This window comes from Drosophila biarmipes, chromosome 3R (genome assembly GCF_025231255.1).
Source record: "Drosophila biarmipes strain raj3 chromosome 3R, RU_DBia_V1.1, whole genome shotgun sequence".
In the NCBI taxonomy this organism is placed as follows: Eukaryota; Metazoa; Arthropoda; class Insecta; order Diptera; family Drosophilidae; genus Drosophila; species Drosophila biarmipes.
The window spans coordinates 9133797-9155907 of record NC_066616.1 but is presented as its reverse complement, the minus strand read 5'-3'; the positions used below and the strand labels follow the sequence as shown (position 1 = coordinate 9155907).

Genomic DNA, 22111 nt, shown 5'->3' with positions numbered 1-22111 from the left:
ATTAGGAATAAAGAAAGCGTTTGAACAATTCCCGGCGTCTGGCTTCTGTTCTATGGGGTCCGGGGAACTTTGCCGGATCGCATGGGATTTTTATTAGTGTGACGCCCGCGAGAACATAACAAAGCGCCCTCTTATCTCTATGGCATCCGTATACCATTCCAATATACTTAAAGTTCCTTGCAAATAGAAGCAAGTATGTAAATCCAAATAAACAATGTCTCGTCGGTATCACAGAAAGATTTATAGGTTGATACATTCAATTGAATTTCGGTTATGTGATCTTCGTATAATAAAATATAAGGTCAAGAAGAATCGCTACACGACTATCAGATACCAGTTACTCTGTTTCTTTACTCTAAAAGATGCACTTTCAAGTTATTCTTGTTTCACTGGGAGAATTTCGCTTGGGTTCCCTGGGGTGATAATAAATGTGACGCCCGCTCAGCATAAGTTTGCCCTGACTTATCTTTAAGTCCGTTTTACGGCCCAGTAAACTTTTGCTGTCTGGTAAATAGAAACAAGTAAGTTTATATCACTAGTCTCAGGCATTTTTTCACACAAGACTGTCAATTAGAATTTAAAATTTAAAACAAACTTAATTTACGCACAAGCTGACTACTTTTTCTGGCGCCTAATATAAGAAAATACTACCTTAATATATGCTTTTCTAAAATACGCAAGAAAAAACAAAGGTTCGGAAATCGTTATCGGAAATATAATGTTTAACACTAGAAATCAGGGTGGATGAATGAAGTGGCATACTAGCAGCGAATATTAATTTAAGTTCTGAATCGATTTTCTACCACCCATTTAAACATAGAAACCACTAAACATGTTTTGATATTATTTGTTATTTTTGTATGACAAGTCATCTGCCTTATAAAACATCTAACACTTTTATTATAACTACTTTGAAATGTCGCTAGCTGACTCCAAATGAGGTGCAGACTTATTTGTACGTTTTCTGCGCGAAAAGCAGGGAAAGAAGTACCATTTCTCGCCCTTGGCAAATACCTCGCCCTCCTCGAGAGTCTGTGGGAGTTCTCTGCAGGATAAATAAAATATGAACATTTTATGAAATCCGTGTTATGAAATCAAAACTCACTTGTTCAGTGTTTCCGGAAGAGTTAGGCACAAACAACTGCCGACCAGCATAACAAAGCTGATCAGAAGAGACGGCAACGGCCTGTAGAAAGTTCCCAGGTAGATCACGTAGGAGCTGAAGAAGGCGAAGCCGTTGCCCACCACATGGATGTTGGCCACACCCCTTCCCCTTACACTGGTCGGAATAATCTCCGCGGCGTACTGGGTCTCCGAATCGTAGGCCACCACCCCTCCGTACCTCCCCAGGCATACCATGAATCCCAGGAGAATGGAGTAGTCCGCCGGATCGAGGGTGGCTATTAAATAACCGGTGGTCGCCGTGATTATGGCACCCACAAAAAGCGAGGCACAGGCCATGCCCTTTCGTCCGATTTTGTTCTGGAACAGGATTATGGTGAGACCAGCGGGCAGGTAGCAGAGTCCCGAGTAGGAGAAGAGCTTAAAGGGCGATATGCCCACGCCTTCCACGTTACGACTGAGAATGTCGAAAGCCATTGCAACGATCATTCTGAGAATGTGTAATGAGAGTTAGAAATAACAAATATATTAGCTTATAATAAACTTACGATTTAATCAACAGAATAATGGTGAACTTTCTCAGCCTCGGTGTCCTTAACATGCCCATAAACGTATCTGAAGATGTATTCTGCGAATTCTGTAGTTTCTCTCGATAGTGTTTGATGAACTCCTCGAAAACAGATTCCTCCACTTGGCGTCCATTGAACTTGGCGACGCTTTTTAGATTCTTAACTGCCCTTTCGAACTTCCCCTTGGTCAACAGCCACTCGGCGCTCTCATGAACGAACACTGGAAAGAGCAGCGTTCCGAGGGCTGGAAGGGAAGCCACCCATAGGTAACTCCGCCAGTTGCCCAACCAAATGGCCATCCAGGGGGAAATCACCAGACCAATGCAATAGAAGATTCCTAGGATTATGTTGAGCCCGAAGGTGCGGTGTTGGGGGCTCAGGTACTCGAAAACTGCAGGAATTCATTTTTGGTTTTTCTGGTTTAAGTTCAAGTAGAGCTTACATACCTAAAATGTACATCAGGACATACTGGGTGTCCATTGAAAGACCGGAAATAAAGCGTGTGAAGCAAAACCAGGGCAGACTTCCTACAAAAGCGGTGAAGAAGTCTCCAGCGGCTCCTGTCAAAGTCGATATGACGCAGGCAGGCAGTCGTCCTATGCGATCAGCCAAATAACCGAAGAATATAGTGCCCAGGGCCGATCCAATGAAGAAAAATGACTGGCCCACTGCCAGTTTGTAGGCGTCGTCGCAGACCCACTCGAGCTGTGTTCAATATTTTGGACATCAGTGTTTAGTTACCAAGTGCTTTTTCTACTTTTGGGCTCAAACTTACCTCTGTGGTTACGCTCTCGTAGTTGCTTTCTTTTTCGAAGTCCCAAGAGGAGCACTTGTAGTCCCGAAAGGAGGACAGATCTTCATCGTATTGCATAACACTGCAGGTCAGCAGGGAAGTGGTATATGTGGAATTACGCGGGAGGTCCTCGATTGGTGGAGAGCATCTAAAAAAATGTTACTTTGGTTAAGAAATTTTTTCTTATTTTGTTAGCTTTGCAGAACAATCCGTCTTTTAGGCTTCAGACTATTTTTGGCCAAGAAAATTATCGTTTTTCGCAAAAAATCGAAGGGATTCCTTGTTCACACCAAAATAATCTTATTTTGGGCGGAACACTAAAAGTATTGGTCCCAAAATGAAATGCCATATTATGTTGAACACGTTATAGAAGTTTCAAGAAATTGTCATTCACATAAAAAATGTTATTTTTGACCAATTTTGTCAAAAAATTACATAATACATACATATGTAATTAATTAAATTAATTTGTCAATGTCAAAATTTTCGAAAATTTTTAGATGTTAGAATGAAAAAAATGACTGCGATTAATTTTCTAGCTAGTTAGCTGTGCTGGTTTCAGACCATTATTGACAAGTTACACCAACGAGTGTTTGTTTTGACCAATTTTCGTAAAAAAATATGAACAAATAAAATATTTAAAAAAATCTTTTTTTTTTTTAAATCTGCGTATTTTATTTTATATTTTAAAGATATTATTTTTCCTTGTATTTTTTAGAGATTGTTCACTGCATCGACTTTTTTATTTTAAAACTGCAATTCAATATGGCCCGTCTTCGCTGTTCGATTGTGATAAAGCGTGTTGATATGAAAACTTATGTTTTTAAAAAATGCAATAGTCACTAGATTTTTGTTTCCTTACAAAAAAAATCGTTTTTGTTTGATGAAATTAACAATCAAATTTAACGTACTTAAAGTAGAGATTTAAGCGGAAAAATCACAATCTTTTTTGTATACTTTTGTAAATCAATTAAATTTGCGGAATGTAACTTGAACTTTAATTTTTCCATTGGCTTTATTTTGGTTTTGTGTAAGGGGTCTTCAAAAAAATTTGAGTTTAACCATTATTTTCAGTTTGGTTAATTGCATCATCCCCTATAAATCTAAATGGGGATTTCCCGCTCACCTGTGCGACGGCGTGAAGCTAATAATAGACTGCGAAAAATAGTGCAGCGATGACAAAATATTCGAGTACCCATAGAGTACGAGCAGCAGGACTTGGTAGGGCCCGAAGTTGCCACATTTCTCTAGGACACTCTGGAGATCCATTTTGCCACACGAAGCCGAGGCGATCGCGAATCAGAGACTGATGTCGATCAAGGGCCGAGCAGCTGGTATATATCCGATTCCGGGTGCTGGCTATAGTGAGCTAATACACTGCAAACACCTAATGTCTGCGGCTAGTTTATCTCACGCGGGGCTTCTGTTCGGACCAGAATCTCATGGGATTTTTTTATCAATGTGACGCCCGCGCCACTCTATCTTTATGGAAGTTTTACCAGTCCAATATACTTAAAGTTTGTGGCAAATATAAACAGGGAGTTAAATTTAAACAAGCAATGTCGCGCCCGTTTACACAGATTTACAGTTTTGTATTCAATTTCAACAGGAATTTCAGTTATTGCTCATATTTTAAAATGAAGCATAAAATAATAAATATACTACAATAATAAAATATTCAATTATTCCAATTTTCCCTTTATTTTGCTTGTTAGAACGTTGGTGAAACGTTTTCCCGTTTCTGTTTTCTCAGTGACAAAACAGAACAAATCCATTACTCTCTTACACGTACTTTTTTCTTCCAATGAGTTGTCAGAACTCTTGAAAAACTCGAATAACAAAATAAAGGGAGATATTTGTTTTACCAACCTAAAAAACGCATACAAAAAGTTCCTGCGAAAAGTGTCTGTGTGTTTACCCTGCGATAAAATAATGAATGGCTTGCTATTTTTAGTCAGCGAAGTTGTACGAAAAGTGAATTTTTCAGTTTGCATTAAAAGTTTGAAAAGCCAACAAACTTTATAATGATTTTCCTTTATGAAAACGATAATGATTATTTATATAGATGTAAAAGTACACTTTCCTGTTTGTATTTTATATACAAAATTAAGTTCTCACCGTGGACTGATCTAACTATTTCGTTGACTTCTCGCTTGACGTGTCAATAAATAAATGGTTTAATGGCCTTAATATTTAGGTACTGTACAGATTTACAGTTTGGGACATTTAACTAGAATTTTTTCTGTTACAATCTGATGCCTTTAAACTACAATAAGCAACAATCAATACAAGATATACGTAATTTTAATGTATTGTTATTATATATTGTAATCATTGGTTGTTTAGTTTTCTGTTGTACATTATATTATACTCGTACTTTGTTTAAACCGTTTCTTATTTTGTATACTCTACCAATTTGGTGGGCTCTACAGAAAACTACAATTGTAGTGATAAGCCCAACCGACTTTCGTTGCCTAAAAGTATATCTTTAGAGGTGACTTAAAAGTAGACGTCCGATTCCGTTGATTGCGAGTACATCTTGACGTTTTGGGTGTCCAGAGTGGCTGCAGACTGGGTGCGTTTCTCCAGGAAGCTGAAGGTATACCAGCGATCGTTCTTGCCGAAGATCTCCCCATCCTCCAGGGAAGTGGGCAAAGTGCGATGAAGGGTTTCCGGCAGGAGGAGGCAGAGACCAGCTCCAAGCAAGGACAGCACACCCAGGATGATCTCGGGAAGCGGCGAGAAGATGCTCCTGGTGTACAGAATGTAGGCGCTGAAGAAGGTGAAGGCATAGCCGGCCACATGGACGGCAGCCACTCCCTGACCGCGGACGCAGGTGGGGATCAGCTCGGTGGCGTACTGGGCTCCCGAGTTGTAGGCCACTGTTACCCCAAAGCGACCCACCACGGAGAGGCTTACCAGCAAGGTTGTAGCTGTGGAAAAGGGAAAATATATTTATAAAGGTCATAAAAAATACTGAAGAAATAAATTGGTTAATTATGGAATGTTTTAACTCAAGTTTTTCAATTATTTTTAATAAAAAGTAATTCATTAAAAGGAATTTTCGTTAATATTTTTATTTGACACACCTATGAATAGGAAAATTAAAAAATGGTTTTAAATGAATTTTAATAGTGGACTCATTTTGTTTTGTTAATATCTTTGAGATAGTCATTAAAGTATCTTAGAATAAAAAAGTAATAGACAACTCAAAATAAATCAAAAAAGAAATGTAAATAAATATAGATTACCATAAAATCTATTTCAAAAAAATAAATAAATTTCAAAATTCTATTTTTTTTAAATATTAATTACATATCAATCGGAACATTGATGTTAATAAGGCAGATGGATCAAAAATATTTTTCTTTGCCCGCGAAGCTATTTTTAACATTGACTTTAGTTCGCTTCTTCTATTATTCTCCCTAAATAAAGTTTGTTAATAAATATTTGAAGTCTATTCTTATTTTTTGCAGACATATCCGATCATTTTTCGATAGGACATTCATCTCCCATTAAACTGCATCCATTAGTCTCCCATAACTCGACTCTGCGCCATACACCCCCAGCCGATCGGGCTGAACTCACTCTTATCCGATGCAGCGGCGGCGAAGATGATGCCCCCGGTGACCGAGATGAAAATGCCACTCAGCAGCAGGGAGGCGGAGGCCATCGCCTTGCGACCGATGCGGTCTTGCAGGGCGATGATCAGCAGGCAGGCCGGCAGAATCGCAGTGGCGCTCAGCGAGAACATCACAAATGGCGAAATGCCAAGGCCCTGAACGTTCCGCGATACGGCGTCGTAGCACAGGGTGATGACCATGCTGCGCGTGTTGTGGGTGTTCGAAATTAGTAGTAGTAGAATTCACCTGAAAACGAAATCCCATCCGAACTCACGACTTGAAGAAGAGGATGAGCGTGTGGCGGCGCAGGCGGGGCGTCTTGAACAGGTCGAGCAGATGGGGCGAGGCCTTCTGGTTCTGCTGGCTGAACTTGCACTCCTCGATGAACTCCTCGAAGGCGCTCTCCTCCACCCGCCGCCCATTTATCTTGGCCACCCGCTTCAGGCAGACCACTGCCTCGTCGTACTTCTGCTTGGAAATCAGCCACTGAATGCTTTCCGGGACTATGAAGTAGAGCAGAGGCACCACCAGCAGGGGCAGGGAGGTGGCTAGCAGGAATCCCCGCCAGCTGCGCATGAGCACGGCGATCCAGGGGGCCGCCATGGAGCCCAGGCAGTAGAACAGTCCAATGCAGATGCTCAGGCCAAGGGTGCGAACCGAAGGGCGCATGTACTCCATAACTAGAGAAAAATACAATTTTAAAACCAGTCATGTTTCAATACTGTTCCAACTCACCCAGAATATACATCATCACAAAGTTGCTATCCGTGGCAATGCCCGAAATCATGCGGAAAATACAGAAGAGCGTGACATTGGAGCTCAAGATGGTCAGTAGATTGCCGGTCATGGCTATCAAGTTGGCCACGATCAGGATGGGAAGGCGTCCGACCACGTCCGCCAGGTAGCCCAGCACCATGGAGCCCACCACAGAGCCCACGAAGAACATGGACTGGCCGAGAGTGAGCCGCCAGGCATCGGCACACACCCAGCCCATCTCGCTGGGGAAGCTCTGGTAGCCCATGTACAGCTCGTAGTCATAACTGTAGCAGGTACTCGGAGAGCTAATGTTCCTGTCCAGAGGCAGGCAACTCGACACATCCGGCGGCTCAAAGTTGGCGGGCAAACCGTCTGCACACCTGGGCGTATGAGCAATGCGTTATGTATGCGACGCGATGGTCAGCGAACCTGCGTATACGCACCAGTGTTTGGGAACGAAGCTGATGATCGTCTGCGAGTAGTAGTGCAGGGCCGAGAGCACATTGATCAGACAGAAGAGCAGCAGCATCATCATCTGAAGCCGGCTGAAGTCGCCGCACTTCTCCAGAATCTTGTCCACCTCCAGCATCGTGTTTCTGCGCACTGGCACCACTTCTCTATAGTTTCTATTCGGGAATCGGAATCGAGATGAGCCTGGACACAAGGCTCCGACTCATCTTCACTACTGCATCTGCAATCCGCTTAATTGCCTGCGTTGAATTTCTCTTAATTTCCAAAACCAATTAGTGAGCTCGGCGATTCTAATTCGTGTAGATTATGTTTGACAGCTGGGGTCTCGTCAGATGTGTTTAAATTACTGCAAAGCGTCGAAAAATTGCTGCAGGTCGTTAAGTCGCAGCTGTTGAAGTAGACCTTCCAATACTCAATACTCAGTATATTTGGCGTACTTCAAAGGCATTAAAATTAATGTTTTAACAACAGTTTTATTATTTTATGTTAATACACGTGTGTTCAGCATTGCTATATTGCCTAGAGAAAGTATATTCAAAGTCCAAGACAAACCGTTTTTAATATATTAAAAGAATATTCATAGAACACGATTTATATTTGTTGTATTATATATATATTAAACGACGCATTTCTTTCTTTATAACACCATAAGCACTTAATGATATAATTTTTTTCACATCACACATAATTAAGAAAAGATAATAAAGTCTACCGAGTGTTGGACTGCGTTAGATGCCTGGCAGACGCGTGTTAGAAAGAATAAGTCGTAAAACCTGCGATAAGAAAAAGACTTTCGGCTGCATCCGAAGCAACCTGCCGCAATTGAACTCAGTATGGGTACTATATAGTCACTGACCGGGAATTGCGCGTCTCAGGCGAAATGGCGATGTCAACCGCACGGAACGAAAGTAAAGTTTGATGTGGGGCTTTCGACTTGCCGGCAGTCGTATTTTTGTGAAAATTGCCAAATACACGAAAGAATTTTATGCGAGAGTGTATCAAACGCCGGATACCCATTACGAAGGTTACTGTAAACCAAAGGTTACATACAACTTAAGGATGTATTAAACATATATATTTTTATACTGCTCCATCACATTTCTCTTGCTTAGTATGTTTTATAGGACACATATTTTATTTAAAACAGAAGGTCATACTCCTTATTTCACTGGGAACAAATAGGCCTTTGTTATTGCTGACTACTATGATGAGGAGATAAATATAGATTTCTGGGGTCGCTGATTGCAAACATGCAATGCTGCTTATTTACAGTTATTACAGCCGCGATTTAATTTGTGACGTCAAATCAGACATTGGTATTAAATTGTGAGCAGATAGGCCTTTAGTGTGATGTTTGATATCTTTACAAAATGGTCATTTTAAATTGGCTGCAGTGTATCTATGGGACTAATTAAAAAGTAGTACCTTAAAAAATTACAAACAAAAGCCTTTTTATATACTTTAGACTCACAGATTTTAGGTATTTTAAGCTTGAACCCTTTATGAATGTAGTGATTATTCAATGAGCGTGATATTGGCGTTGACATCTGTAATCAGTGGTCTTTTGTATAATTTTGTTAGATGTCAATGTGTAAGGTACAATTATCGTTTGAAAATTGTTAGCCTTAGTCCTCACTGTGCTATTCTACTTGTTTAAGGGTCGAAATTCATTCTTCTGCCTGTACAGACTACCCTTTGTTCGAATGGTATTAGACTAATATTTCGAAAGTACATTTAATCAGTCTTCGGGCAGGCTATTTTATCAGATGACAATGTGCCATGTACAATGATTTCTATAAAATAAATTCCTTCTTTTTCGAGTTATACACATTGATCCTTAGTATTCTCTTCCTTTCTATGAAAGCAAGGAAAGTAGAGGAAACTCTCGTTTAAGGCAAAGTTCTCCCCATCCGCCAAGGTTTCGGGCAGCTTTCTGTTAAGAAAAGAAAGCATTAAAAACCCAGAAGGTCTTAGCACACTAAACCTACTTGTTCAGGGTCTCCGGTAAGGTAAGGCAAAGTCCGGCGCCGAAGAACATAAGGCAGCTGATGAAGATCGAGGGGAGGGGCTTGTAGTACTGGGCCAGGTAGATCACATAGAAGGCCAGAGAGCTGGAGGCCAGGCCCACCACATGGATGTTGGACACCGCCTGGCCCCTCACACTGGTCGGGATGATCTCCGCCGCATATTGGATCTCCGCATCGTAGGAGACTGTGGCCCCAAAGCGGCCCAGACCCACCATGATGGCCAGCAGCAGGGCGTTTTCCGTGGGATCCAAGTGGGCAATCAGAAAGCCTGTCGTCGTGGTGATGAGTCCACCCACAAAGAGGGCGGAGCAGGCCATTCCCTTGCGCCCGATCTTGTTCTGCAGCAGGAGGATGGCCACTCCCGCGGGCAGATAGACGATCGAGGTGAAGGAGAAGAGCTTGAAGGGCGAGGTGCCCAGGCCCTCCATATTGCGATTGATCACATCACAAGAGAGCGTTATAATGACTCTAAAGGGAAGAGAAGTATTCAAATATTTAGTTAGTAAAAAAGCTAAGAACTTACGACTTGAGCAGCAAAGTCAAAGTAAATCGGCGCAGACGAGGGGTCCTCAACATGGCGAGAAAAGTGTCCTCCTGGCCATTTAGCTTATGCTCTTGTTGACCTCTTTCGCGATAATACTTCACGAACTCATCGAAGACAGTCTCCTCCACCTGGCGACCATTGAACTTGGCCACCTTTCTCAGACATGCCACCGCCTCATCGAACTTCTTCTTGGTCAGCAGCCACTGGGCACTTTCGCAGATCAGGAGGGGGTAGATAAGGACACCCAGAGCTGGAAGAGATGCCAGCCAGAGGTAGCGACGCCAGTTGCCAATCCAGATGGCGGCCCACGGCGATGTCATTAGTCCAAAGCAGTAGAATATGGCCAGGATGATGTTGAGGCCAAAGGTTCGGCTCCTGGGGCTCAGGTACTCAAAGACTGTAATTATTAAATGAATAAATAATATTTCCTTGTAAGTAAAAGCGGAACTTACCCAAGATATACATGAGGTAGTACATGGTATCCGTGGATAGTCCCGATATAAATCTGGAGAAGGCGAACCAGGGAAGAGTGTGCACAAAGGAGGTGATGAAGTCACCCGTAGCACCAAACAAGGTGGCCATTAGCAGAGAGGGCAGACGGCCTATTTGATCCGATAGGTAGCCAAAGGTGATGGTGCCCACCACAGATCCCATGAAGAAAAAGGATTGACCAACTGCTGGATGGTGGGATTTGTCACAGACCCATTTGAGCTGAAGTTGGAAGTGGGATATAGGTAAATAAGTATTTTAAATAAAAATTGTTTGTTGAGAACCTCGGTGGTGATGCTTTCATAGCCACTCTCCCTTTTGAAAATCCAATCTTTGCATTCGCGCCCCTCTGCCACTACGCCCAAGCCGTTGACCACGCCCAGCAGAGGAGTGCAGGATGAGGCGGAAATGTTTGAATACACTGAGCGAAGCTCCTTGACACTGAGACCCTGGAGGTCAACATGGGAGCACCTGTATGGGAGAGATTAGGTGTTATTCAGAGAGTGTGCTTCAATGGCTATTATAACCAACCAATGCTCTGGTGTAAAGGTGATGAGGGTCTGCGAGAAGTAGTGCAGCGAGCCCAGAATGTTTGTATAGCCGTACAGCAAGAGGATCACCACTTGAAACCTCCCATAGTTTCCACACTTGTCCAGAACCTGGCTGAAATCCATTTTTGTGGCTGAAATTTTCTGGAGCGTCTGGCTATTTCCGACTCTCTGTGGGAACTAACCAGAAGCTCGAATGGAACTACTGTAGAAATAGCCATAAATTTCTCTTTAGTGCCTTTAAAAAACATGTTTCGCTAAGCCAAAACAGCTGGCTGGCCTTTAATATTCAAGATATATTGCCAGCTGTGGGCCCTGTAACCGGGAAAATATGACCAGGAGATATCACATCCATCGCGACGATTTTGTTTTCCCACAATTTAAGTTATGTCATTAAATAAGCTTAAATATTTTCCGCTCTTTTTTGATTAACAATTAGTGGTTAGATTTCCTATTTGTTCTTTGGCTTTGCGACTATGTATTAGCCCGACATTCTAGTTGATCAATTGCTTTGATCTTCTGGCTAAAAATAGTTAAAACGGATGACATGGTCTGGGCCTGCAGTTGGCACGACTTTGATTCTTTGTTAAACTTAGTGGTCGCGTAAACAGACTCGATGGTAACAACCAGGGTAAAACAATGCATGCAGCTGTCAATGGTTTTCCAGATGCCAGATACAAATTTGCAGCCATAAATTAAGCGCACAGAACGGTAAACAGAGGAATTGTCGCAGACACTTGGCTGGAGATGGAGATGGAAAGGGTATTTTTGGACAATGGAGTTGGTCTGAAACGAGTTTTAGGGCACACAAATATAGAAGGTCGTAGAAATCTTGAAACAAATATTTATCTTAGTAGAAAAAACTTTTAAATTAGGTAAACAAGTATTACAAAAGCATACAACGCTTGAAAAGCATCAAAAAATCTTTCTAATCTTACTATTAATATCATTAAAAATTGTTTTTATCCTTAGCTTAAGGAAAGACAAAACTAAGTACTATAAAGTCTTTATGCCACTCTTTGAAGGGTATTATTAATGACATTATTTGCCTAGACAGTGACTGTTTTTCGGCCTGCTCTGTGGGCCAGACTAATGTGCCGACAGCGGCGCGTTGACCTTTCGCTTTATTAGGCGGCTGTGGCGGCGGCTGCCCCCTTTCTCGCCCCCTCCGCCGGTGAGCCCCTGGCTTTTTGGTCCGCTCCAGGCACTCTTAATTCAATTGTGGACCGTCTGACCTTTTGCGCATGCGCAGCAACTGCCATTTCATATGGAGCCGCCGCCGCTTTGTGCAGCTTGTTCTTCTCAGCTAATTACGCGGCGATCGAATCCGAACTCGAATCCGAATGCAGCAGGTCCTAACATCCAACCGATGTTAATTTAACATTTCAATTGTATGCGGCCAAATAAATTTTCACATAATTGCCAAGAAGTGGGTGTCCAAGTCGGGGCTGGGGAACGAAAAGCAATTCGTAAACGCCGCAAAAGTGAAAGGGCAAAGCTTGGCTTGGCTCTGGGGTCCCTTTAAATGGTTTAGCGGAAGAATAACCTTTCTAAGTCGACACGATAACTGCGCCAAAGTTGAAGCCAGGCACACGATTTGCCGCCAGGTGGGCAAAAGTCAATCCCCGACCCCGTGGATGGCCAACATCTCGGCTGCACCATGTGCTTGATCGCTGGCCTAAGCCGAAGACTCTGGCCGGGTCTCTCTTGATCTGAAATTAGTTTATTGCCGCCTCTGCGCCATGTGAAGCAGGCGACATTTGCCGCCGGTTGGCAGTATAAATGGCCAGAACTCCCAGCCAACGCTTGCAGTTTTGGTTACTTCTCCCAGCGCGATCGTCGTCGAATCCAAAGTGCTACTCCGGCCACTCTCTAAGTGGTGTGTGCTGAGCCTGTGACAACTGTGAGCGAGTGGAAGGGATACCCGTGCAAGGACATCGTTATGCTGAAGGTGTGAAAAAGAAAAGTCGATTCGGCTTTTATTAACAACTTTGAGAATGAAGTTAAAGAGATCTCAACTATGCCTACAAAGTTTTTTGTGAGAAGATCGATACAAATTAAGTCAAGCAGTACTGGCTGTAGTTACACCAGATCCAAAACTCTGCTAATTTAAAGTTTCTAAAAGTAATAGCGCTCATCCAATGCATTATTTAGTTAACAAACCGCCATATTTGAATGGAGAATTAGTAATTTATCATCTCCTACTATTAACAACTTTTATAGATTTCCCTGCTGAGCGCTGTGCTCGGCATCGCCTACGCGGGCGTGATTGGACCTGGACCGTACTACGGAGGTCCAGCTGGTCCTGGACCACTGCATAATTATGGAGGATATGCCCCACCAGGTGGGCCCCTGCCCGGACCCTATGTGGCACCTAAGCCCGCAGCTCCCGAACCCTACGATCCCGAGCCGAAGTACTCCTTTGGATATGACATTCAGGACGGATATACCGGTGACCTGAAGTCGCAGCACGAGACGCGTCACGGTGACGTGGTAAAGGGCAGCTACTCGGTGGTGGATCCTGATGGCACCAAGCGCACCGTCGACTACACGGCTGATCCGCATCACGGCTTCAATGCGGTGGTTCGCAAGGAGCCGCTGGCCTACAAGGCAGCTGCCCATGTGGCACCTGTTATCGCACCTGCACCCGCTCCAGCGCCAGCTCATCTTGGCTATGGTCCAGCTCCGGCCCCTCCACTTCCGCCGGTGCCCAAGGCTCCCCTGCTCTCGTATCCGCTGGCCCTGGGTCCTCTCCACCGGTCTGCCCCGCACCCTGGACCTGCTCCCGCTCCTGCTCCTGCTCCTGCTCCAGCACCAGTGCCTGTGCCAGTGGCTGCTCCTGTCCTGCCCTCCGCCCACTTCCACGCCGCCTATCCCGCCCTGGCCCACAGTCCCTACGCCCACTATCCAGCTCCTGCTCCCGTGGATCCCCATGCCTACTACCATCACTGAGGGAGCAATGTCCTCCACTAATTGATCTGATCTGATTTGATTCGACTTCACCTATCGCACGCAGCTTACACTGACCCTAACTGAATCTCTGGCTATATCTGTGCCAAACGCTGTACTCTCAATCTCTTTTGCTGTGTTCTTCGAGGGATTTGATACCGATCCAACATGTAGATTGATTTTAAGATACACCTAGCATACGTACATGTCTTAAGCATATGTTGTTGAATGGTTAGTCTAGAGAAATAAACCGACAAACGAAAAACTTAGAAGAAACGCTTGGGGAAATATGAAAAGGGTGGTATAAACTCTCAAAATAATTCCACATCTTTTTAATGGGTTGGGAAAAATAAACCCGCAATTACAGAAAGTAGGCCCCTATGATAAACAAATCGGTTTAACGCAATTGATGTGTTATATTTATTGTATCAACTTTTCGCAATGGTTCATATATGTATATGTTATATGATATCGTATGTGGCATATCTCATATGTATAGTTATTCTGATTATGTATAAATATATGTGTGTTGTATATAAACGTTTCGAATATGTCACCGTATGTTATAAATAAGTTTAGATCAATACGTAATGTGTCTTTTATTCATGTTTTATGTATAATTAGTTCTGGGCTACCATTCGTAGAACAGATTGAAATGTGTTCGATATCGTTATATGCTTCACCCGACTTCAAAAGTTCATCATCTTGCTGAGTGCGGTTTGGTCTCGCTGCACTCGATTAGGTATACAATTTAAATACGATTATAGTCCTTAGTTTTGTAATAAACGGTATCAAAAGATAGGTACAATTGAGTCATGCCTGCTACCACTAAATCAATTTCGAAGCTTCTATTCCAACACAAACGATTAGTTGCCAAGCTCGGGGCTCTGTCTATCTTTATCTTTATCCGTCCGATTGATTTGGTGTGTACGATTATTTAAACTAAACGGCTTTAGGCTGATATACCATACGAAGTGCTGTGCTCTAGAGGCCTTTACAGTTGGACACAATTCAGCTAAGTAATTCTGCTTAGAATAAGAGACTAATATACGGTGTACATACGGTAAATAAGCGGCTAATATAGCTCACAATGTTCCTTGTCAAGTGTATAATATTTAATTCATAATTTCTTCGTTGATTGTTTGGCTTCGTCTCGGGTCTCTCCGTCCGATTTCCCCGTCGGTTTTTCGCATAGGTGTAAATCTATTGTAGACAACCACTGGATGATGAAGACTATTTCGGGATATGCTTGAATTGCGTTGCTTGATATCAGTTGTCAGTATAAAATTGGGGACAAACAAATGGCAGCTTTGGCTATTCTCAACTCAGATCTCAGTTACTCAGAACTGGGCTATTAAATTCGTCCTCGACCTCCTACTCCTAGAAATGGTTTCCTATGCTTATAAACGTTATATATAAGGATTTGAATGGGATATGTTTCACTAGTAGTTAGATAGTTGACTTAAGCATTGTTTTTAGATTTTGGTTCACTTGTTTATAACTTGAAACGGAGGGTTTTATTTTATTAAACTTGATTGGTTACTGGTAGGACATCTCTTACACACTCTGATTCGATTCGGCTTGGTTTGGTACGGTAATGTTAGAAAAATACTCATAGTTGGGACATTTCACTACACAGAAGTGGTTAAATATTTTGCTAACTGCCTTTTGTTGATAGCTATATCTCTTTATTTAATTCATTCTATATATAGAGTCATTTTGTGTCATTTACTAAGTGCCTGGAAATTCTAGTGAGAAGTGGACCTAAGATAAACCAAAACGATAGATGAGAATCACAAATAATAACAGTTCCTAAAAGTGTTTCCATATTGTCCTTATTTTCGTTCCTAACGTTTTAAATTTCGTTAACTAAAGGTGGAAGTAAACTTAAACGTTTCGATTTCATTTATAGCTACCGTTTGATATATTTTTATAAATATCGTTATTTTGTGGCATATCTAGGTTAAAAATTTACTCTCCTTCGGCTATATCTTCTGCTTATATATTTGTGAGTATTGTACGATATTGGGTATCAGTTGTAGACATCTAAATTTATCGATTCGATTAGTTCTTTGTGGTGTTTAGATATTTTAAAGCAGTTTTCAATATCATTTGATTTGTAATTATATCTGAGTTATTAAAGTGTAATTTGACTAGTTTCATTGGAATGATGTGGATTATCTAATTTGTTGATGGTTCTGGTAGTAGATAAGATTCGATTCGATTAAGTAGATAGAAAAGGTGGTCCATTTAGTGATCGTATTCGTCAGCATGTGATTAGGTTGAATAAGGTCTTTTTGTCTACAAACCAAAATCAAAATAAAAGTATAAGGTCAGTGTTTTTCAATAATAGTACTTTAATTAAAAACATTGCAGCACACTTTCAGTTAGCACAGATATTGATATTAAATAATATTAAGAAATAATACACAAGAACTCGGAATAAATAAGGATACAAATTAAAATTGATTGCGTGTTCGACATTTACATTTAAAACGCTTATTGTATAAGCTTTGAAATGATATGAGAGCTAATCCAAAAACTATTTCATCTTAGCTGGTATTTTTGTATCTTTGAAATTAGTTTTTCCTTAACTTTTTTCGAAAAGGTGCAAGTTATAACAATTTTGCATGTACTAGCAAATTATGATTATGTTTCAATTATGATATAGGTGTTTTATCATATCGTAGGTATGTATGTGTGGGAGTTACAGCTTATCTAATCTTTAAATCATTTCTGCATTATTTCCAGCTTTCAATATGTTTCACTTACTTATGCTTCGATATTTGTATATAATATATATAGATTTGTATCTTTCATAACTACTAAAAAAGTGTCCTCAGCTTAGTCCAAGCTCTTCTCGAAATTCTCCCCTCCGATTCATCTTCGTACGCAATAATGTATAAATATATGTACCACAATAGTTATATGGATCTATCTTTAGGTGTTTAGGTATGATTATTTAGAATATTTTGCAGGCCAGCCAATTGGATTTCCTCACTTGCAGTTGATTCTTTTGGATTCTTATACTGTTTATTTGTTGATTTATAGTTTAGTGCCTTGCAGTTAAGTATCGAAGGTGTTATTTTTGCAGCTCCACGCAGGTCTTCTCCGTGGTTGCCGTGGTCGTCGTCGTCGTTGTGTTCGTGGTGTTGCTGCTCGACGTCTCGTCCAGGTCATCGTTGATGCTCTCCAGCTCCTGCTCGGTAATGACGGTCACCAGGCCACTGGAGTTCTCTGCGGAAAGGGGAAATAAATCCGGATTAGGAATCTGACATAAGTTCGCTGTTTCGATTCGCTGAAATGGTGAAGTGACAACACAAATCGTTGCATTACCGCTTTAATCCAACGCAATCTAGGCAAGATCTGCAGTTCGGTTTGGGGCAGTGGAACGAGAGCAGGCAAGAGAAATAATCGAGATTAGTATTTATAGGGGTATAAAACCAGAGAGACAACATCAACACAAACAACACAAGAGATGTGCAACCGAAAATAAAATGCAGTGCCCGAAAGTAGGCACCGCAAACGAAACACAGACTCAACACGGGCTCCACAGAAGTGGTCATAAAATTGAGCAGGCTACAAAAGGTGACAGTGACTGCCATTCATTTCCGCACCATTCAAGTGCTGCTGATGCTGCTGCTGCATGAGACTGGAGTGCGGGGGCGGGGGTGGGCGGCCGTCGTCGCCCAGATATCCGCCGGATATATCCAGTCCGCCGTTGCCTGTCATCAGGCTCCTCTGCTGCTGCGGATGCTGCTGCTGCAACTGCTGTTGTTGCTGCTGCTGCTGCTGTTGATGCAACGCGTTCAAAGCTCCACTGAGCTGGTGCTGATGATGCTTCGCCGCCAAACTGGCCAGCTGGGCGTGCTGCTGCTGCATCTCGCTGTTCATCCCCGGCAGCATAATTCCCTCTGCGAGTGTGTGTTTGCGGTTGCAGTTTCGATGGAGATGGATGGACAGGGAGTGGTTTCATTGATGGGGTGTACATTAGAGTGGGTGAGTGGGCGGCAGAACAGACAAGAACAGCACACAATTAGAGGTTAGTTGGCAGGGGACCCCATCGTTAATGCTAGTGGGCAAGGCTGTCACTCTCTGTTAGTCTGAACCCTAAACATTGGGCGAAGTTCCTATACGGTATCCTTAAGTTGGCACTCTGCTTATCCATTTATAGCCCTGTCTATTTTGCTTTCTCTAAAGACATTAAGCTTACCATTAACGGCCCATAACTTGTTTTTCAATTAATAATCCATTAGATACAGCATTATCATCTGCAACTATTATTTGAGTGCCGATTATGTTGATGATAAATTTGTTTAGGCAACGAATAAATTACCTACTTTTTTAGAGTATATTTGTTATTATTAAATGATTACCTTGCCTACGTCATTGTCAAAATTATTAGAATGAAGAACATAATTCAGAGGTATCCAGTTAGTACCCAAGCTCTTCTACGGCTAAATCGATTTCCCCATCAAACAATGCTAATTGCAGCACACTGCACAGGTATGTCAACACGTGAATCGTATGCCCCCATTGGTGATCCCACCCCACTCACTTGAGTTGTGCTCGTAGTGGCCATTCTGCTGGTTCATCTTGGCCGGCGAGTCGGTGTTCAGTTGCGAGGCGGTCACCGAACGGGTTTGCAGAGTGTTTGGCTTGGAGTTCAAAGCGGAGCCGGGAGCGCTGGGCAGACCACTGCTGGTGGCGCTACTGCCGCCGCCATTGGGCTCATCCAGGAGTTGACGCAGCCGCTGCAGTTGGGCCTCCAGCTGCCGATTGTGGTCCTCCAAGATTTGCATACGCGCCTCCAGGCGACCTTTGTGCTGGCGCAGCAGCTTGGCCTCCGCCATCATGTCCTGGAATTGGATTGTATTAAAATGAAGAATTATTTTGAATAAAATGCGAGAAACTAACCTGTCCCTGCTCGCCTTGGCCTGAGAGACCCGTCATGCTGGAACTGGAGTGCTGCATGCCATTGGAGTCCTCGGGCGTGCCGCTCTGCTGCTTGGTGCACAGTTGCTGGTACTCCGCCTGCAGGTTGGCGTTCTCCTCCTCGAGGTCGCGTATGATGGCCTCCAGCTCCTCCCGCTGTTCCGCGTCCATGGCGGCCATCACCTGGACAGGTGACTTGGGCGCACTTCCGTTGCTGGTTCCCGGCAGAGCCTGGCAATACTGAGCGATCAGCTGGTGCTCGTCATCGCTATCCGGCGTGGAGTTCGATCCCGTGCCGCCGTACTCCACCTGTGCCAGCCGAGAGGCATACATCTCCAGCCTGGAGTGCATGTCGTTCTGCAGCTGGTGGGTCGTGTGCTGCGGACTGGGCGCAGGACTCTCCAGCGCATCACCTGGATTTATGGTAAATTAGTAACAAATATATTTGTAATTTACAGATTTTTAAACCCACCCTCCAGCACACTCTGCACAGGCAGGTAGCCCACGCGTGGATGCTTCTTAAAGTATTTGCGACTCTTGAATTTGTTCTTCAGGGCGCGCGTAAAGTCACGAACGTCCTCGGTGGATGTGGTCTACAAAAGGCAATAAAGTAAGCATTAGCGACTATAACTATAAATTAAATAACATTATTTCACTCACAGTGGTGCAGTACTCGTGCATGGGATGCGTGAGTTTGTGGTTCTTGGCGTTGCGGCCGAAGAAGAAACACTTTTGGCACATGTCGAAGTTGAAGCACTTGAGGCATCTGTAGCGGAAGCCCACGATCGGGTACTCCTTGCAGATGTTGCACTTGGCCTGGTGCTTGGCCGCCTCCGCCGCCGCCAGGCGATGGAGCACGGGCAGCCAGACGAGGCTCTGGGGTTCGTGCTGCAGCCAGCCGAGGAAGTGCTGCAGCTCGATGGAGATGTCCTGGTTGCCGTCGATGGCCTCCTGCGAGATCCCGGCCTGCTCCAGGCAGGACCTCACCGAGGGCTCGATGTTGGAGCCACCAAAGGCGGCCACTTCGCCCAGTTGGCGGGGTACCTTTATTATAATTGAATATTTATAAATATTTTATAAGAAATTAGTTACTTTTTCCGTTCTCACCTGTATGCAATCGTGCAGCAGGAGCCCCAGCCGCCTCTGATCTGCCCGACGGTCAGTGTCTGCCACCAGGCGGAACAGATACCGGTACTTCTCCTCCAGGTGACCCTTGCAGAGCAGGACCAGACCGACCTTGAAGCTCAGCACTCGGATCTGGCCGGTGCGCTGGGAGTCGTAGACATTCAGGATCCAGTTGATGGCCAGGTCCAGCATCAGCGTCAAATCAATTTTATCGATTGTCACGTAGAGCGAATGCAGCACCGTGGTCATGTCGGGTATGTCGATCAGCTTGTCATTTTGGGCACGCAGGCCGTGTCGGTCGAAGGACTCGCAGGCGGTGGACATGCTGATCCTGTCGAGAGCTGTTGAGGATGGGACATAATAATATATTTAAAGTATGTTAAATGTATTAAGCGCTAACTCACCCAGTCGCTTTTGCACTGATCGCAGTTTCATGGCCGTTCTGTAGGCGGAGAAGCGAATCTCGTTGAGATCAGCCAGGCCCTTCATCAGCTCGATCATCTCGGGATGGTCCCAGTGGGTGGTCTCACGTTCGTGGCTGTAGGTAACATTAAATGAAAATTATATTATAATGTTTAGATATTAAAAAAAATTATAAATCTTTTTAAGTTAACCTTTTTGATAACTTAGCCCAACTGGTAATGTTCATATGTATAAACTCATCAGGTTACTTTTAAAAATCATAGAAAATATAAAGATAATGATAACAGAAAAAATAATTTTAGTTTTTATAGTTTCTTAATTTAACAAAGTGTAAGTTTTTAGGAATGGTTTATTGGGACATTTCTTATAAATATTTTTTAAAGAATCTATAATATTTAAGAGTAAGTAGCACAATTTTAATATTGATGTTTGGCAATTCTATTAAATATTTCAAATATTAATTTGAAACTGTTCAAGTTCATATTAAAAATATTTGTACATCTCCCATGACTTTACTATATTTCCCTCTCTACTTACTCGATGTAGTAAGGCACATTGGCGGCCGTGGTGGCCCGCTCCCAGGGCGGCTTCACGCTCTGGCCGAGATTGGGCAGTGGTCCGATGGTGCCGCTGTTCGATGTGGTGCGTCCGTCGTCGCCGTTCTCGTGGGTTTGCTGGGCTCCAGCCTGGCAGAGGACCTTCTGGCGCTCGTCCATAGCGATTTGCAGGAGTTTCATGCTATTGTAATTTATACAGTCGAATAAGTATACAAGGAAGACAGATTTTATCCTCCCAGAGCTCTCCTACTCACCGCGTGTTCAAGTCCTCCAGCTTGGAGAGGCAGGGCGTGGGCACCAGCACCTGGTTGGCGGTGAAGAAGGACTGCTGCTCGTTGCAATCGTCGAGGAGGGCGCTGGCCGTGGTCATCTTGTCCCTCAGGCGCTGCAGCTGCTGCATCTGCTCGTTGGCCTCGCCCACCGATGTGGGGGTCAGCCAGGAGGTCTTCGTCTGCTCGGCCAGGGCCACGCGGGTGCTCAGATCCTCCAGGATCTTCTGGAATTGACGCATTTTCTGCAAGCACAAATACAAATCATAATAGATAATCAGTTGGGTGAAATTTCAGCTTGAGTGCAAGATAAAAATTGCATAATTAGAGACATTATTCTTCCCTTTATTGTGTATTCACTTTATGTTAAGTCTAGGGCGTAGGATGCATTGCAATATGCTCGCCTTGGCACATTCAGCTTTCATTGCCTACTTGCAGGCGCTTTCACAACTTTAATTTAATTATGATTATGAGCTTAGTTGGGCTCACGTTGCAGCAACGGCTTATTATGGCCATTCTAAGGGGATTAAAATAGTGGCCCAGCTTGGCAGACTACATAAGAAGTAATGCCAATCGGTTGTGGCTAGTGCGCATGGTGATATTATGTATAAATCGGATTAGCTGGCCAAGGCGATTATTCCTTTTCATTTTGTACAGGCTTATATTAGGTTTCTCTGGGTTTATTATGCCCATGATAGATTATTTTAAGCATTTTAAATGATTTAATGGTCTTGGTACTCAGGGAAACAAGGTTAGCCAACCAAAATGTAAATTTCTTTTTTAATTTAAGATTTTATCTTATTTTAGCATACTTCTTTTGGCAAGTATATGGGTATCAGATACCCCTGTTCTCTTGCATCGCTGGCTTTGTCATTTTTCGAAGTGCGTGTCGCTTCTTCATTAGCAGTTAA

General features: G+C 43.1%; 5 protein-coding genes across 28 annotated transcripts in view; 1 reads left to right on the top strand and 4 right to left on the bottom strand.

The window, feature by feature from the left end:
- Window positions 1-833: 833 nt before the first annotated feature.
- LOC108032188 (organic cation transporter protein-like) lies at window positions 834-3781 on the bottom strand. Its single transcript, XM_017106044.2, has 6 exons — window positions 3611-3781; window positions 2467-2632; window positions 2138-2396; window positions 1671-2082; window positions 1106-1612; window positions 834-1045 (listed from the first exon to the last, which is right to left on the bottom strand). The coding sequence occupies exons 1-6, from the start codon at window positions 3751-3753 to the stop codon at window positions 907-909; spliced, it is 1626 nt and encodes a 541-aa protein (XP_016961533.1). The 5' UTR covers window positions 3754-3781; the 3' UTR covers window positions 834-906.
- Window positions 3782-4637: 856 nt separating this feature from the next.
- LOC108032175 (organic cation transporter protein) lies at window positions 4638-8281 on the bottom strand. 6 transcript variants are annotated; one of them, XM_044090812.2, is made up of 6 exons: window positions 8108-8281; window positions 7307-7680; window positions 6843-7243; window positions 6382-6787; window positions 6073-6308; window positions 4638-5417 (listed from the first exon to the last, which is right to left on the bottom strand). In XM_044090812.2, the coding sequence occupies exons 2-6, from the start codon at window positions 7450-7452 to the stop codon at window positions 4984-4986; spliced, it is 1623 nt and encodes a 540-aa protein (XP_043946747.1). In that variant the 5' UTR covers window positions 7453-7680; window positions 8108-8281; the 3' UTR covers window positions 4638-4983. The 6 variants fall into 6 exon arrangements, with proteins under 6 accessions (XP_043946747.1, XP_050744834.1, XP_043946745.1 ...); XM_050888877.1 differs by having other exon boundaries at window positions 7307-7853; window positions 8108-8279; XM_044090810.2 differs by having other exon boundaries at window positions 7307-7853; window positions 8047-8278.
- Window positions 8282-8415: 134 nt separating this feature from the next.
- LOC108032176 (organic cation transporter protein) lies at window positions 8416-11111 on the bottom strand. Its single transcript, XM_017106029.3, has 6 exons — window positions 10926-11111; window positions 10679-10865; window positions 10358-10616; window positions 9885-10302; window positions 9323-9829; window positions 8416-9267 (listed from the first exon to the last, which is right to left on the bottom strand). The coding sequence occupies exons 1-6, from the start codon at window positions 11066-11068 to the stop codon at window positions 9156-9158; spliced, it is 1626 nt and encodes a 541-aa protein (XP_016961518.1). The 5' UTR covers window positions 11069-11111; the 3' UTR covers window positions 8416-9155.
- Window positions 11112-12758: 1647 nt separating this feature from the next.
- Window positions 12759-14141, top strand: LOC108032174 (larval cuticle protein A1A). Its single transcript, XM_017106027.3, has 2 exons — window positions 12759-12893; window positions 13166-14141. The coding sequence occupies exons 1-2, from the start codon at window positions 12885-12887 to the stop codon at window positions 13892-13894; spliced, it is 738 nt and encodes a 245-aa protein (XP_016961516.1). The 5' UTR covers window positions 12759-12884; the 3' UTR covers window positions 13895-14141.
- A 2087-nt stretch (window positions 14142-16228) lies between these two features.
- The window catches only part of LOC108031361 (dystrophin), a 152979-nt gene continuing 147096 nt past the window's right edge, over window positions 16229-22111 (bottom strand). For 8 of the 19 annotated variants that reach the window (XR_006367355.2, XR_006367356.2, XR_001768547.3 and 5 more), the window contains 10 exons: window positions 21186-21445; window positions 20912-21112; window positions 20356-20489; window positions 19934-20292; window positions 19487-19870; window positions 19299-19419; window positions 18809-19239; window positions 18450-18750; window positions 17228-17805; window positions 16982-17128 (listed from right to left, as the gene is read on the bottom strand). Coding sequence is in view for 11 of the 19 variants with exons in the window: in XM_017104639.3 (XP_016960128.1) it covers window positions 16974-17128; window positions 17509-17805; window positions 18450-18750; window positions 18809-19239; window positions 19299-19419; window positions 19487-19870; window positions 19934-20292; window positions 20356-20489; window positions 20912-21112; window positions 21186-21445 (2643 nt within the window). In the remaining 8 variants the exon portion in view is untranslated. Of the gene's footprint in view, window positions 17129-17227; window positions 17806-18449; window positions 18751-18808; window positions 19240-19298; window positions 19420-19486; window positions 19871-19933; window positions 20293-20355; window positions 20490-20911; window positions 21113-21185; window positions 21446-22111 lie in introns of all 19 variants that reach the window. The other 11 variants (XM_044091023.2, XM_017104640.3, XM_017104634.3 and 8 more) reach the window with 3 other exon arrangements.

What these genes read in the sequence shown, in the direction of transcription:
- LOC108032188 (XM_017106044.2), bottom strand. Translation starts at nt 3,753, where the DNA reads ATGGATCTCCAGAGTGTCCTAGAGAAATGTGGCAACTTCGGGCCCTAC. An exon ending in AGCTTCACGCCGTCGCACAG is followed by an intron (nt 2,633 to 3,610) that starts GTGAGCGGGAAA and finishes ACATTTTTTTAG; the next exon opens with ATGCTCTCCACCAATCGAGG. An exon ending in ACGAGAGCGTAACCACAGAG is followed by an intron (nt 2,397 to 2,466) that starts GTAAGTTTGAGC and finishes TATTGAACACAG; the next exon opens with CTCGAGTGGGTCTGCGACGA.
- LOC108032175 (XM_044090812.2), bottom strand. Translation starts at nt 7,452, where the DNA reads ATGCTGGAGGTGGACAAGATTCTGGAGAAGTGCGGCGACTTCAGCCGG. An exon ending in TGTGATGATGTATATTCTGG is followed by an intron (nt 6,788 to 6,842) that starts GTGAGTTGGAAC and finishes ATTTTTCTCTAG; the next exon opens with TTATGGAGTACATGCGCCCT. An exon ending in CGCCGCTGCATCGGATAAGA is followed by an intron (nt 5,418 to 6,072) that starts GTGAGTTCAGCC and finishes CCTTTTCCACAG; the next exon opens with CTACAACCTTGCTGGTAAGC.
- LOC108032176 (XM_017106029.3), bottom strand. Translation starts at nt 11,068, where the DNA reads ATGGATTTCAGCCAGGTTCTGGACAAGTGTGGAAACTATGGGAGGTTT. An exon ending in ATGAAAGCATCACCACCGAG is followed by an intron (nt 10,617 to 10,678) that starts GTTCTCAACAAA and finishes TTCCAACTTCAG; the next exon opens with CTCAAATGGGTCTGTGACAA. An exon ending in TTGACTTTGCTGCTCAAGTC is followed by an intron (nt 9,830 to 9,884) that starts GTAAGTTCTTAG and finishes TCTTCCCTTTAG; the next exon opens with AGTCATTATAACGCTCTCTT.